We start from the raw sequence: 16,426 nt of genomic DNA on the forward strand, positions 1-16,426 counted from the left end.
CAGCTGGAGAGTATGTTTGTTTTCCTCAGAAACACCCTCTTCTGGTTGGCCGAATTGAAATAATATATGCATTCTTCACCGTCCTTTACATGACTTTTGTCGCCTAGCGTCTTGGTACCCAGTCTACGGTCTCTTGACAGCCCACTGGTCTGCAGCCAAACATAGGACAGCTGTGTTGCCTTCCTCATGTCACAGAAATGCAGATTAATGGCTGTAGTGCTAAAGAGGGCAAGGTCATATTTTCTGTAGCCCAGGTAGTGGAAACTGAGAATTGAGCTCCATGAAATAAGAGGGTCAAGTCCTTCCGTGCCTGCTTATTTATTTATTTTGATTCCGAGGATGCCACGTGTCTTACCTGTGATTTTATGGCGCCATTTATTAGCAATTTGAACTGAATGGCATGAAGTTGTTGGCCCACGTATCGCACTGTCATGAAAACATGCATTGATCAAGCTGCAGGAAGCCTTAGTGCTCTAGTCGCAGAGACTGCTGGTCATGGAATATGGGCACTGGGAGCGGGGAAGAGGTTTTAGGACATGAATCATTGGGGGATAGATATTGTAGTGCAACCACAAGCTGGCTCCAGTACATGGATCGGAGGGCTTCCTGGTCAGCCAAGGGGTGCAGCCTCAGTGTTACATGGGCTAACCTACTCAAGAGTATTCTGGGCCACTGCTCAACGAAGATCGGCCATGGCATGGATGCCTAGAGGTGCCAAGGTCATTTGGTCGGATGAGGTCCTAGGTGTGTTGACAAATAAGGGTGCCAACAGGTACAAAAGCACAAGTTTGTGAGGGTAAGTGCTCTGGTTATGCGGTCACACAGATAAAACTACTTCACATTACTGCTGCTGGTCTTCTACCGCGATGACCTCACAGTACTGTGGAGCTGCCAACTCCTGAAAATTGTTCACTGTATGAGGAGGGGGTTGTGTGTGGAGGGCGGGACTTTCTGCCCGAGATACCTTAACTCATCACTCCCCATCCCACACCAAAAAACCCCAAAGCTTTATAGGCAGTTGTCAATGTCCTTTGGTGGCTTCACACCGTGTAATGGACAAGGGCTGTGCAGAACCTCCAAACTATTAGCTAGAAAACTGCTTTCTGCAGGGGATTGTAATTAATTGTATGCACTCAGTGTGACATCAGATCCTCACCAGGTGACTGTGTGAAGAGAGCCGATATTGTGTGGCACACAGTGGACTCTCGTGAGTTGGAAGTTCTGGCTTGGCATGCCGGCTCCTATGGTGTGTGAAAAACCTCGTCAAAGGAGTGCTCAGGTCCGGTGCTGCGAGCCAGGCAAGGTGGGAGCTGGATACTGGACCTCAGATAGAAGCACTGCAACTGAAAAAGCAAATGCAGATTATTTAAGACTGTTCTAGGAAACAATCGACCCCTCTAACATTCCTGTTTTCCCAAACTTTCTTTTGCAGTTCGAAAAAATGTCTGTGTACACGGAGGTGCAGAGTACCAGGTAGGCATATAAGGACTTTCACCGGTGAGCCACACAAATCGAGGGAACATGTACTTGTTTCATAAGTGGGAGTGGCATGATTGAATCTGTGAATGAGCTTCTTTGTGCTAGAGTGCATGCTGCAGTTCTAACTGGTTCTAGAGGGGATGTGGATTGCTAGCGCTCTTCAGATGGGCAACATGAACTCTCATTCAAAGTTACATTTTTTAATTATTCTTTTGTAGCCTAACTCTCCGGTCTTCTCGGACAAGTGTCAGAGTTGCGTCTGCAAGGCCTCAGTCAACAGCACTTCTGTGCCATCGGTGTCATGTGAACATGTTCCCTGCAATGTCCAATGCGAAGCGGTATGTCTTTCTTAGTTTTTTTGCAGTATTAGCACATAAAACCTTTTATGTCTTACAGAACTGACAGATTACTTGGCTGCCCAATTCTGCTCAATTACAGCTATTTATTCGCACATTATCATCTTGGGGCTAGATGTACGAAGCATTTTTGAGGTCGCAAATGGCCCGATTTGCAGAATGGAGCCATTTGCGACCTCAAAGTACCTTTTGGTATGTACAAAGCCTGAATTCACAATTTAAGGTTTGCGATTAGGTATTTGGAAGGGGCGTGTTGTAGCCGTCCATTCCTAATACCAAATCGGAAAGGTATGTATGAATATTTTGTGAATGAAATGCAGTTACAAAGCATTCACAATTTACCACTAATTTAAAGTTGGTGGTAACCCATTCGCAAATCAAAAGGGGACCCTAAGGGACCCCTTACTCTTTGAGAGTGGTAACTACCCTTAAAAAATGAAACTTCTAAGTTTAATTTTTTTCTTTTTAAACTTATTCTGAGTTGATGACTGCTTTAAAAAATAAAAAAAAGGTTGTTTTCTTTGAAAGCAATCACAGCCGTGGCGGTTTGCTTATCCCAGAAAGCCACCATTCCCCTGGTAGCTGCAATTCCTAATGGGTTGCAAAGTGAGACCTACCTCATAAATATTCATGAGGTTTATTTGCAACCCACTAGGAAAAGCAAATGCAACTCAGAAGAGTTACATACATTAGAAATAGGGATTTTCTAATTGCGATTTGCAAATGAAAGGAATTAGGACATCACTATTTCTAATCTTAGGCCCATATTTATACTTTTTTTCTGCCGCATTTGCACCACATTTTGACGCAAAAACGGCGCAAACTTACAAAATACAATTGCATTTTGTCAGTTTGCGCCGCTTTTGCGTCAAAAAAAGACACAAACGCAGCGCCAAAAACGTATAAATATGGGCCTTAGTATGTATAGCCTTAGTACATGTACCTTCGGCCCAGACTTGATGAAGTTTTGTGCTGACGCTCACACGCTGCAAAGCGGCACAAACAGTAACGAATGAAAAACTCTTGCGCCCAAATCCATTTTGCTTCAAAGCAGAGCCTCATGCATCACTCAGTCCTCTGTTAATGTATGAAAGGGAGCGGGGTGGGGCAGGGAAAAAACACATATTATTTTAGTGAAAAACTGGATCGACTAGAGTAGCTTAATCTGGCTTTGCCCCAAGTCCTAACGCCATGTTAAAGAAGGAACAGACAAGTGGTCAAGCAGTATATCACCTGCGGTACTTATGTGTAACGTGTACGTTCCCCTAAAGCACGCATCTTGTATGCCTGGCTGCTGTGCTCTTGTCTGTATTTAAGAATTTGCACTGGAGAGAGCACACTGCTGGCTCGTCTTTCAACTAAGCGCGAGGGTGCACATCAAAAGAGCAGCTTGATTTAGTGCAAACGCCTCCGATGACGTTATTGGCAGATTACTCTTGCTAAATCGGGTGCTGCACAATGTTTTCAGCCGTCACATAATGCAGCACTCCGTTGCACGGAGGACAAACTAGGCCTTATTCTGTGTGTAATTCCTATGTATTCTTTTATACCGTCGCAAAACGCTTTTGGACAACGATTTCTGACTGAAATTAAAAGAAGACTTTCTCTAAAGATTTTATTTTTTGACAGAAGCCATCTTGGCAGATGCACTGCACCTTTTGGTTATTTGTCCATTCAAAAAGGCAGTTATATTCCTGTCCAAACCTACTCTGTTCCTTTCATGTGTTGTGTAATATTTAGTATGTATGAACCAGAGAAGTTTGACCTCTATGAATAAATCCACAATGGCCTTTGGCTGCCCACGTCCTGACCTCTGAAACAGAACAAAACCTACATCAGCCCTTTGTGCCTTTTTGTATTAATCATTTGAGGATGGGTGCTGGTGGTGATGTATCAAAGTGCCTTTTAACAGTATCTGCAAAAGTTCAATTCGTTGTCCAAATTATTTCGTGTGTTGGACAGACTTACGATGTTTCCATTGCCCAAGCCAATAGTAAATTTACAGTCTCTAAAAGACGGAGGTCGTGAATGCAGCCATTTTTTATCATCCCAAGGACGTTCAATATTTAAGGTTAAAAAGTGCTCACTGCTCAAGGGCTCCTCCTTTGCAAGCAAGCAAATGTTGCTTAGCACATTTTGCAAAGTGAACCTTCTCTTGGAGCACGTGAAGATTTGTAACCATTTACAGCTGGAGTGGAAGATGGAATTTGGTTACAATTTGTGACTGAAGCTTAAGTCATTTGGGTGAGCCTTCCCAGATCAAACCGTGCTTAATTTGGGCTGCTGGCTTCTAGTTCTGGGCAGGAGCGCTTAATTGTTAACACCGGCACTTATGACACTCTGCCATATGATGGCGCTGTTTGTCCAATTTTTGAGAAGAACACCACAACAGTTGATAATTAATTCAATATACATTAAAGTAGCTAATGCCTGCCACCCAAGTCGTTCTTAGAGCTTTTGGGGACCTGGAATAGTGTGAATTGTCACACTTTTAGAAGTTTTACAGTTGTGTAGTTATTGTCCTTGGCAGCGTTCGCAAGGACAATAGGTGGTGCAAGTTGCAGTGGCCTTCTGATGAGGGCCATGACACTTAGGGGGTCATTCTGACCCTGGCGTTCTGACCGCGGCGGTTCAGCCGCGGTCAGAAGCGGAAAGTCGGCGTTCTCCCGCCGACTTTCCGCTGCTCGGGGGAACACTCCATGGCGGCGGAGCGCGCTCCGCCGCCATGGGGATTCAGACACCCCCTACCGCCATCCTGTTCATGGCGGGAAACCCGCCATGAACAGGATGGCGGTAGGGGGTGCCGCGGGGCCACTGGGGGCCCCTGCAGTGCCCATGCCAATGGCATGGGCACTGCAGGGGCCCCCGTAAGAGGGCCCCGCAAAGTATTTCAGTGTCTGCCTTGCAGACAGTGAAATACGTGACGGGTGCAACTGCACCCGTCGCACCCCTGCAACTACGCCGGCTCAATTCTGAGCCGGCGTCCTCGTTGCAGGGGCATTTCCTCTGGGCCGGCGGGCGCTCTTTTGGAGAGCGCCCGCCGGCCCAGAGGAAATGTCTGAATGGCTGCCACGGTCTTCTGACAGCGGTGCGGTCATTTGGCGGCGGTACCTTGGCGGACGGCCTCCGCCGTCCGCCAAGGTCAGAATCAGGGCCTTATTGTTTTGCAAATTAAGTACTGGCTGAAACTCGTGTATGACCTTTGAGAAGTACAATAAGATGATTATTTTTTACGGATAATTATATGCATAAGTACTGAGTGTGCCTGCAGACACCCCGGTTGGTGAATTTTGACTGTAGTGAGGGCCTCAGCTCCTCCAGACTGTCCCTGCAGTCCAAGTCTCTGCTCCAGTGTTGCTGTACTGTAGAGGTGTATTTAATTTCTGCATCTTCTTTTCCAGGGATTCGCCCTGAAGACCGACGTCAAGAATGAATGTTGTGGTGTCTGTCAGCAGACTCACTGTGTAATGAAGGTGGACGGTGTGACTAAACTACTCAATGTAAGTCGCAAGTATAAGTGCCTCTGATAACTTCCAGTAACATCTGACCTTGTACAGATCCCACCAGTTGATAGTATGGCATTCATTTCATTATTCAGCCACGGTTATGATTATGTTACATAAGTACATTTGACTTAAACCAGCTCTCAGCTTCCTGTGCATATTTTTTAGTGCATATTTTAAGGTTCTTTTAATTGTACTGTTGAGCTGATCTGAGTCTTGGGCACCTCGAATTTACCTCTGTTGAACCCACACTTTGTTCTTAAGACTCATGAGTGCGAGAACTAATGGGGGTCAAAGGCAGAATTTCTCCCATGCCACCCGTATTTCTGAATTTTTGCACCATATTTTGAAACAACCAATGTTTGCCTGTTTTACAAAGTGTTGTATGCCAGCTAAAAGTGCCACCAAGCCTTAGACACTTATTGTCTCTGCTTTCTATCATGTCTGTTTTTAGCCTGGAGAGACACTCCCATCTGAGACCGATAACTGCACCATGTACAGCTGCACCAAGATCAGGAACCAGTTCATCACCTCCACATCCCACATCTCCTGCCCCCGGTTCTATGAGGAGGACTGTGTGCCCGTAAGTACCACTGGACATAACATCACAGACTCACACAGACACAGACGTATAGTGACTGGCTGGTAAGTTGGTACAGGTTTCAAGTTTATTTTTTCTTTATAATACGGAACTTCCATGGAGGTCCACATAAAACAAACATATAAAAAGAAGACCAGAAAATTAAAAAAACAAAACCTTCAAAAGCAATTTACATTCCCGATTTCTGCTAAGTAATTCAATAATTAAGTTAATACAAAGATAAAAAGCATTTACAAAAGTTAAAAATTCTTTAACAAAACATTTTGTTTGGGGGAGCAGAGAAGGCCTGCAATAATTCTGAAGCAGTGCATAGGGAGAGTATGAGACAGATAGGATGCAACCAACTATGACGGAATAACAGCAAAGCCGGACATATGAAAATGACATGATTCAGGTCTTGAAGACAATTTTGACAGAGGTTGCAAATGGCTCAAGATCCATACCATCTAGCCCGCAATGTGTTAGCAGGGAGCAGCTCCTGTTGCAGTAGGAGCCAGAATCTTCTGACCCCATGAGGCAAGTTCCAACTGAGGTAGGGCTGCATTTCCTTCAATAATATAGTATCAGACACAGATTAGAACCCCTCCATGTGTGCACTGGCCTTTTTATCCAGGCAGAGGCTTGCAGACCAAGTTACTTGCCCAATAAGGGATTTTAGCTATAACAGAGGAAGTGTAGGAATGGAGGCAGGATCTATAATTCCGTCTGCAGGATTATGACCCCGCCTACCACCATGGTATTCGTGGCTTCCTTACACGAAAACCATGGTGGTAGGCACTATCAGTGACAGGAAATCCCTTCAGCGCCACCTTACCGCCATCCGCCGGCATGGCCACAGCTGGATTTCCGCCATCCTTCTGGTGGAAATCCAGCTGTGGTCATAATATGGCTGATGGTCGGGAGCCACGGCGACAGTCTTTTGGAGGCCGTTGCCGCGGCGCTAAGCAGTATATACCACTAATGTTATAATGAGGGCCAAAGACTCTTGTAGGCAGATTACATCTGCATTTAGAGAGTTCAAAAACTCAATTTTTCCCCCCTATTGTTCATGCCAGCAACATTTCAGGATACAATAATAAGCTCATTGGTAATGTGAAGGTACTATTGGGCAGGATGTTGTGGAGGAGCTGCTTGAATCAGCAGGTAACCAATTCGAAGAATAGGTGCTGACACTTAATTCTTAGGGAGGACTCTTCGGGGCGTCTCTAAGTAATACTTCCCTGCTGTGTTTCCCTAGAGAAATTTTTAAAACCTGTTTACTGAGAGGGTAGTTGTCGGGGTTACGTAAGGGTGGGGAAATAGACATGAATCTTCGAGGGGTTACTGTGATGCCTTTCCAGCTAGGATGCTCCCTATCTCCCTCAAGAAAGGGACAACATCAGTACCTTTGCAGTGCAGCTGTTCAGAGTTATTTACAATTTTATTGACTATCTGTTTTAAGTTAAAAAACACTCTTGTTTTGGGGCCAAGACCTGAGTCCTCCAAAGATACCAAGTGTAAGTCATTACTTTCAATTAGTCTAAGCGACAATTCCTCTAAAAACCCTTAAGAAGTAGAGCTCTATTTAAGAATAGGTCTGTATCAAACAGAAACAGAAAGTCTAAAGCGAAAGTGTCCACACAACTTTGTCTCTCCTTCCTCCGTGAGAATGGAGGCCAGTTCAGTTGGGGCTTGAGCCACGTTGGTGCCCTAAACGGTTGTGCTAGGGGATTCAGAGATAGCATACTTGTCTGTAATGGAGGTGTATTTTGACTCACAGTAGGGCCATCCATACCTGGCCCGCAGGCGGTACATAGAGGAGCATCCAATACTCGAGATCCAGAGATTGCAATATGTTGTTGTAGAGTGGGATCCACCAGGGGTAGAGGATCTTATGGCATAGGGGGATCCTCAGGGAAACGCAACTTTCTCCGACCTTTTTTAAAAATCCTTTGATTTCGTTTTGGGGTCCTTTTGACATTTTTATTTTTGCACAGAGGCTTTTGCAGCAATGAACAGGATTCTCCAGTTACTGTGTTTGCTTTTTGGCATGCTTTAAAAATTGGAAATACTTCCTGTACTGTGCTTTGGAATTCAAAATTCAAGCTTTTTTCTTTTGCAAAATCATTCAATACAAATCTGGTGGAGTCTACCGGGCTCTCGATAGAAACTGAGGGTTACCGGCCTCAGAGCTGAACTCGATTCTAGGATGGGAAACCTTGTTCTCTGCAACACAAGATCGAGCTGAAGCCACTTCTCCTTGAAATGTGAATGATTCGCAATTGCCGCCTTTTCTAGTGGTTAGTTCTTTTAGTATGGCTGTAACAGTGTCAAAGATACAGTCAGATCCCCCAACACATTTTTCTAATAGATTTAAAATAGATGAAATCAGTCTCTCTAGGCTGAGGAGAGAGGCAGAAACCTGTGTGTTTTGATCAGGGGGATTACTTGGGAGATTGACATTTATGCTCAAGTCAGGAGTCACGGAGAGGTGTGAGCATAAAGAGGGATGGATAGAGGGGTTTCTACTAAAGAGCTGCAAGCCACTGGGTGACAGCAGGGGAGAAGGCAGGAGAGTACTCACCCCCTTGTGGGAACCATATTGTTTATATAGACGTAGGTCTAAATCTGGAAGTGTGAAGTCATCCAACCGATGTTTCGAGTCAATACTCTGGGAGAGAGCTTCTTTCACGGCTCCAGGGAGGCCCTCCCTTATAGGAGCAAAACAGTCACAGTTACAAGCTGAAGCGAGGATGGAACTGTGGTATGGCGGGGGGACTTTGCTTGAACAATGGACCTCAGTATGGGAGGGGGATACTAGGGAAGTGGAGGAATCCAGAATGGCTTCTTTGGAGACGTGATTTCATGCTAACCCCTTGAAACTGGTATGCTGTAGTTCACCCAATGGAGGTATGACACGGTTGCCAGAGGGTCTAGAGTCAGGGGTGCGGGATAATCCTTCTCCTTATAACAGAGAGAAAAAAATGTGATTTCTAAGTTTCAGGCCCGGGGCAACTGCATCCTTATTGCGCACAGGGTTGGATTTGGTTTTGGAACAGGACCTCCCAGGAAGTAGACGGGCTGATCTCAGTTTGTTGGTGGTCATTGTGCCTTTTCCGATGCCTGTAATAGTCAGTCATAGATAATGCTTCCTGCTTTCCTTTGGCGCCGATGGAATATTCTGGAAAACAGATAATTCTGCTAAGAAGTTTGGAGTGCCGATGACAGTCCGGCCAAAGAAAAGATTCAATGCCTTGGTGAGCAATCGGTTGTATATTGACAGTCTAGGCACCAATAACTTATTTTCAAGTTGAAGCAGACAGAGTTCTGGGCAAGGTGGGCAGGAGGAGCAAGAAGGAAGGGGGAGAAAGGCAACAAGCTGCACCACGAGGGACCCGTGTATGCTTCTGTTGCCTAAACAATGTGGCCCTCTCCTGAATGTTAACCCCCACTGTTGCTCTGTGGAGACCTGAGGGCACTCAAGGCTCCCAGTAGTCTTTCAACTCTTTTCCAGATGTGTGATTCCTGGTGTCGGAAGCCTGAAGTGTTGGACGTGCTGCATGCGTCTTCCCTGAGGGCAAGTCACGCTGGGAAGGGCACCATGAACACAGACCATCCCGTCTCTTTCAAGGAGAGGCTGTGTGGTGGGCCAGAGCCCCCGGATTTACTGCCTCCAGATGCGTAAGCCTCCTAAGATTTTGGACTCCCCACTGCTGAAGGTTTGTGGCCTGAAGCTTGTGAACATGGGCCTCCCAGTCCGGTACCAGGGTTGCTGCTTTCTTTGGATTGGAGGCCGCGCCAGTGCAAGCCTACTGCACAGCCTGGGAAGTCTGCATGGCTCCATGAGTATTCTTCTGGAGGGCCGCCGTGCTATGTACTACATGGTCTTTTCACAGTCTGAGGCATGTACTGACCCCTTCAGAGGCAGGGGGCTTGGGAGCTGGGGGAGAGCTGGGGGGTGGCGCCCTGCAGTCTTGCCATCCTCCGGCAAGCTGGAAGTCATCAGGGCCTCCTTGCCGTGAGATACACTCTCCTCTATGTGGGCCACTGAAGGAGGAAGGTTGGGCCTGGGGGTGCAGAGGAACAGGAGAGCGCCCAAACTGCACCCACTTCTAGCACCGACCTCCGCAAATGGGCTGTGGTGAGCTAACTCCAGGCAGCAGGCTATGCCTGCTTCCGTGGCATCAGACACTCTGCTCTATGCTTCCGCAGCTCTGTACGAGTGCATCCGGCAGTCTCCCGATCAGTCGGCTCCCAGCTCATTCAGCTGTGCCAGCGAGCTGACTCCAGGCTATGCTGCCACCGAGCACCAGACATGCTGCTCTGCGGCACCAGGCACGCTGCTCAGCAGTATCCACGGGTCTCTATGAGTGCAGCCTGCGGCACTTGATTCCCAGCTCACTTGGTTCCCGGCTCCTGGCTTCCACAGCTATGCTCAGAATGCTCAGGAAAGCAGACGGGAAGTGGCCAGCAAACAGCCTCCCAGCTCATGGCACACAGCTTCGCTATACGTCACAACGTCAGTTGGCACAGTAAATAGCCCAGAAGGTGGGTCTGTGGTTGGGCACACAAGATAGGCATTTGTTCATTATGTTGGAAACCTAGTGGCTCATTCCAGACTTTCATTCTTCTAACTTTGACTAAAAAGGTATCACTCAGCTGGCCAATATGGGAGGCTATGATTTAAGCACCTGGAGGTGATTTAGGGGGTCATTCTAACCCTGGCGGTCCGAGACCGCCAGGGCTAAAATGACGGAAGCACCGCCAACAGGCTGACGGTACCGCCGCGGTAAGAAAACCGGGTCCGGCGGTTTCCCGCCGGATTTCCCCCAGTTGCCCAAATCCTCCATGGGGATTCTGACCCCCTTCCCGCCAGCCTGTTTCTGGTGGTTTTTACCGCCAGGAACAGGCTGGCAGGAACGGGTCCCCTGGGTCCCCTGGGGCCCCTGGGGGCCCCTGCACTGCCCATGCCACTGGCATGGGCAGTGCCGGGGCCCCCTAACAGGGCCCCAGTATGCTTTTCACTGTCTGCCTAGCAGACAGTGAAAAGCGCGACGGGTGCAACTGCACCCGTCGCACACCTGCAACACCGCCGGCTCCATTCGGAGCCGGCTTCAGTGTTGCAGGCCTCTTTCCCGCTGGGCCGGCGGGCGCTATATTGGCTAGCGCCCGCCGGCCCAGCAGGAAAGTCAGAATGGCCCCAGCGGTCTTACGACTGCGGAGAGGCCATATGGCGGTTACCGCAAGGCGGACGGCTACCGCCGCCCGCCGCGGTTAGAATGAGGGCCTTAGTTTGTAACAGACAGCATCAGCACCTCGCAGAAACCAGTTTGAATTGATGCCATAAATTGATTCCAACTGTGTTGAACTAATGTAGCACCTTTGCTGGGGTCCTAGCCAAAAAGCAAGTGCAGAGACATTGCTCATGATTGAAAACAACAGCTCGAACACTTCTCTCACAGCAAGTGCTTTCTCACCCTTTTATCATATATGGAATTAATCTGAGTGGAGCTCATTACATAGTCAATAGCTGTCCTGAAAATATGCCATGCAATCGTTCTCCTGAACCTAATTGAACTCCTCTGCTGTCCACACTCAGTGTGTGCCAGCAGACAACTTCTTTCTCATCAATATGGAGTGTCGCCCATCCCTGTTCGGAACTGTGCTTTTAGGGTGACAGCTTGTTTCTCCTTTGACGTATCTCTTTTAATTATTAAGAACTACGTCCCACTTTCATGTAATTTCTTATCACGTACAGATATATAACCTTAGCCTGAGGCAACTCAGAGGAATCTACTTCAGGCTTCAGACTGTAGTCCTGGAATCTGATTGACTGAGAAAAAGCACTCTTATTTTGATCAGGGTAGACCTAGCTATCAAGATCCGTCCTCCACAGAGCCATCCAGCTGCTGGTGACCTGCTGTATTGTACTCACTGAGCCCGCTCAGGCACCTCTACTATCCACAGCGGGACTGCAGCCATTGTGGGCTCATCCGAGGCTCCCTGCCACCTCCTATAGGAATGGATTGTACGCAGCTTCTCTATCCAGGGAGGTAGAATGATGTGGGTAAAGGCACAATGGAAGTCAAGTGTATGGGAAATGCAGCTTAGACAGAAAATGTGGGTTCAGTTTAAAGACCTTTGTCTAGTGTTGTCATATTTATGTTATCCACTGCAATACACAGTAGAGTTGTGAAACATCAGATCCCTTCCTGGTGACCTCACTCAAAACATCTCTGTGCCTCACACATGCTGCTATCTAGAAATGCTCAGAGGCCAACTACACTCTGTAAAAAAATCAACATTCTTGGGTGAGGAGGGTGGTGGCATTTTCATTTCCTAGATCCATTCTGAACTTTTTAAATTTACAAAAGGTATCATTTAAAGCATGTGCTCTCATGTCTTTCCACAGGGTACAGTTGAGCTGATGCCCAATGGCTGCTGTAAAGTATGTGAGTATTGGCAGCTTCTAATTCACATTTCCACTCCCAAGTAGGGGAAGTTCTTAGGGTCTGATCTAGAGTTTGGGGGAGGGGGTTATATTGTCACAAACATGATGGATATCTTATCCGCCATATTACAATTCCATTATATCCTATAGAACATGTCATACGGTGGACAGGATATCTGTCTTGTTTGTGGCAGGGTAAACCCCTCCACCAAACTCTAAATCAGGCCCTAAGTCAGATATGTACTTGTTTTCCATCTCTTCAGTTCATGGCTTTTACTATTCTTCTCTTACTTCCATTCTTCTCTCAATGCATCGCCGTTTGCTATCTGCCTTCTTTTATTGACAACTATTCTTCACTGTCTCTTGAGCTAGCACCCTATATCTTTATTCCCTTTTTTATGTTACTCTCTTTTGTTTTTCTTCTTCCTTCTTTAGATTCCCATCACTGTTCTTATGTCTCTCTGTTTTGTTCACTTTGCCCCTTGTACTTTCTCTGCTATTCTTTCTTTCTGTTCTCCCCTTTACTCAGTTCATGTCTCCCTAATGGTTGCTATTTCAGGTTGTCTATCACTGTATTTCTTACACTTCATTTCACATTTGTTTCTGCAGGCATTGAGCAGAAGACCGCTTGTGAGGTGAAACAGTTCAAAGACTACATTTCCCACAACAACTGTACATCCTCTGAGAAGGTTACAGTGCAGCAGTGTGAGGGCTCCTGTGGAACCTACTCCATGTATGTGAAAATCTGAGGGTTCCTGGGTTGTAGTAAAGAGGGGCTTTCTAGTTCCAATTGCACAACCAGTCTTGCTCTATTAATCTGCATTGTAATACTTACTGCACTATCAACCAATATGAGCCTGTTTTTCTTAAAAGTGCTAGGAAATGTAATGGCCTACTGGTTTAGTTACATTTAAACCCTAGGTTGTGTATGTAATTATAAATTGAGACTCATTAATGATGTTTTCTGGTTTGTATATGAAGATTTGGTTGGTAATTTGAGATGGGTGAATGATCTTCAGGTGAATGAGCAATTATTTGCCAGGTGTGAATGAATATTCCTGGTTTGTTGATGAAGGTTTGAGTTGTGTGAATGATTATTTAGGGTTTGTGAATGATAATTTAAGATTGCAGATTGATGATACCTGGATTGTGTCAGAAGATTTGAGTTGTGTGACAGATTCTTTGATATGTGTATGGATGATTTGAGATGTTTAATTGAGTCTTCCGCGTTTATGTATCAAGATTTGATTTGTCTGAAGGATTCTTTGAGGTGTTTGAATGATGATTTGAGACCTGTGAATGTTATGTCTTGGTTTGTGGGGGGAAGATTTAAATTATATGACTGATTATTTGGAGTGTGTGGATGAATACTTAAGATGTGTGAATGATGATTCCTTTACTGTGTATGAAGATTTGAGTTGTGTGAAGGAATCACTGAGGTGTGTGAATGGCAATTTGCAATATGAGAAAGATGATTCCTAGTTTGGGTATGAAGATTTGACTTGCATGATGGAAAGTTGAGGTGAGTGAAGGACGACTTGAAATTTGGGATTGATGAGTACTGTTTTTGTGTGAGGATCTGAGTAGTGTGAATTATTATTTGGATGTGTGAATAATGAGATAAGATGTGTGAAAGATGACTCCTGGATTGCATATTAAGATCTGAGTATGTGAATGATTATTTTGGGTCTGTAAAGGATGTTATGAGATGTATGAACGGTGAGTGATGATTTGAAATTCTTAATTGATGATTTGGTGATGATTAAATGACGATTCCTCACTTGTGAGTAAATGACGAGTTCTGGTAATGGTTTATTTGGGATCTGTGAATGATGCACCATTTTAAATGTTAACTGCATGAGACAGGGCAAACAATGTTACAAGCAGATGACAGAGAATATCTCAATATCAGGGGCTGCGGTTGAGAGGAGGTGACCAGCAAAACTGAAGGGGTTCTGCTGAGTTCTGCGTTGGTGTCTACTATGTCTTGTGTGAAATGCTTTCGGTCATTCATTGACTGGTTCTGTCTGGGTGATGTGCAACTTAAAGCAGGACGCATGAAGAGACATTTTGTGTGCAATGAATGTCCCCCTTCTATTTTGCAGGTACTCTGCCAAGGCGAATTCAATGGCCCACAAGTGCACCTGCTGCCAGGAGCTGCAGACAAGCGAGAGGCCTGTGGTTCTGCACTGCAGTGACGGGACGCAGGTCAACCACCAGTACCTGTTTGTGGAAAAGTGCGGCTGCATCAACACTGACTGCGGCCTGAGCTCTAACAAGCGCGCCCGAAGAGACACCCACCGACTCCGGAGGTCAAAGCTTAACCACAGCCTCCCTTGAGAAGGGAAGGACTCTGGCTGGAGAAACCAAGGAATTCCACAAAACGTTCTCAAACTGCGAACACTATAATTAATGATTTGCTTCTGAGAAGGTCTTTCCTTCTTGTGCTCCAGAAGGATTCACTTGCTAGCATATTTATTTACTCTGGAGAACCAGTACTCTGCAACAATGCACTCTGCAACAATGAAATGTCTGTGACTGTGTAATATCCTCCCTTCTTTAATAAACGTATTCTGCTAAAATAGGACTGTAACAGAATGGTTTTGCGATATATTTCAACATTTTCCAGTGTTTTGCTTCAGACACTAGCTCTTGCAAATTAAAGCTGAGTAACGAAAGAAGAGTAACACTAAAATACTGCAAGCTCACTCAGTCCACTAGATAGGGGGCCATGATTTGAAATCAGGACATGAACACGTTGTCCATGTGTATGCAACGCTCTGTTTATTTTCTGGAAATAATAAATGTTTCATTTGTGAAGAGTGGGGGATGGATGCCGAAAACAACAGGTACAAAATACCTTTGGTTGAATTCCATTTGGCCAGTTACGAATGGCTTCTACTGTATCCAGTTGCTTGCAAATGGTTTTCAGACAAATGCTAAACTGCTGTTCAGTTTAACTGAGCATGATATTCCGGGTCCATCCTGGAACTGACTTTTAGTGTCTACTGGTGCCTGTTAGCCATTTGATCTCGAGCAGAATGTATATTTAAATAGTACATTTTCCTGTCTTTTTTCTATCTACATGTATCCAGGCGAGCAGCACTGAAGTTCTGCAAATGGCTGAACTAGAAACCATTTGTAAATGTCCACCTGGATTTTTCATCATGGGCACCTCAAGATACAATTGTACTGGAAACAATATTGAAAAATCAAGTAGGCAGTAGACATGACTGGAGACAATGCGGTGTTCCTATTCTTGGAGGGGTCTGAGACTAATTCGAGGCTTGTAAAGATATAAACAAAGGCAGGTGCTTGGTGTGTGTGTAAAGATAGGCAAGACCAATGCCAGCAGCGTGGAAAGCAAAGAATAACATTTCAGGTAGCGGTGGTGGCCAAGAGCAAAATAACCCAACTTGTCAGCTAGAGAAAGTATTTTCACTAATCAACATATTCAATTATAAAAGCTGTATATTGTCACTTTTAAATTCCTAGCTAGTACTTCTTCGGGATTAGTGTTTTCATTTCTCAGGGGTCTTAAGCACCTGAAAATGGTCGGTAGCAGAAGTAAAATCCATTCTAGAAAACTCGTTAATACTGAAGTAAATAAAGAAAGAAATCAAGTCCCTTAATCCCACTCCTTGTGCTTCTAGATTCGTGCGGTATGTTACAAAAATCCAATGTAGCTCAAAACTAATGGAGTGCATTGCGAAGGCGTACAAAAGTCTAAACAGACATCAGCAAACCCAATAGACCTGCCTTTTTCGATTATTGAAAGGGCTTGTTTATTGATGGGCGAGCATGAATATTCTGGGATTGTGTAGACGGACGTTATTAGCTGTGTGGGACAGTGAATATGGGAAGTTGTGACTCTAGGTATGGGTGTGGGAAAAGGTGGACAGAAAGATACATGGGTCATGGCCTGCTTGAGTGAGTACCAAGAGTGGAGAATTATCTCCTGCCTGCAACACGACCCTGACTATACATGCACTCATTCGTCGTCTAACAGATTAATCCACCAAGGCACTCACTCACTCTCTTATCCTTAAAAATCATT

The 16,426-nt window shown here is 45.5% G+C and overlaps 1 protein-coding gene across 1 annotated transcript in view; it reads left to right on the plus strand.

Annotated features, from left to right (window-relative positions):
* The window catches only part of MUC2 (mucin 2, oligomeric mucus/gel-forming), a 181,177-nt gene extending 166,210 nt beyond the window's left edge, over window positions 1–14,967 (plus strand). Inside the window, exons 52-58 of the mRNA XM_069223137.1 lie at window positions 1,433–1,473; window positions 1,698–1,817; window positions 5,237–5,335; window positions 5,793–5,921; window positions 12,331–12,370; window positions 12,979–13,102; window positions 14,475–14,967. Coding sequence (XP_069079238.1) covers window positions 1,433–1,473; window positions 1,698–1,817; window positions 5,237–5,335; window positions 5,793–5,921; window positions 12,331–12,370; window positions 12,979–13,102; window positions 14,475–14,709 — 788 coding nt within the window. The 3' untranslated portion in view covers window positions 14,710–14,967. The remainder of the gene's footprint in view (window positions 1–1,432; window positions 1,474–1,697; window positions 1,818–5,236; window positions 5,336–5,792; window positions 5,922–12,330; window positions 12,371–12,978; window positions 13,103–14,474) is intronic.
* Window positions 14,968–16,426: the final 1,459 nt, after the last annotated feature.

The sequence above is a fragment of the Pleurodeles waltl genome, chromosome 3_1 (genome assembly GCF_031143425.1).
Source record: "Pleurodeles waltl isolate 20211129_DDA chromosome 3_1, aPleWal1.hap1.20221129, whole genome shotgun sequence".
Classification (NCBI taxonomy): Eukaryota; Metazoa; Chordata; class Amphibia; order Caudata; family Salamandridae; genus Pleurodeles; species Pleurodeles waltl.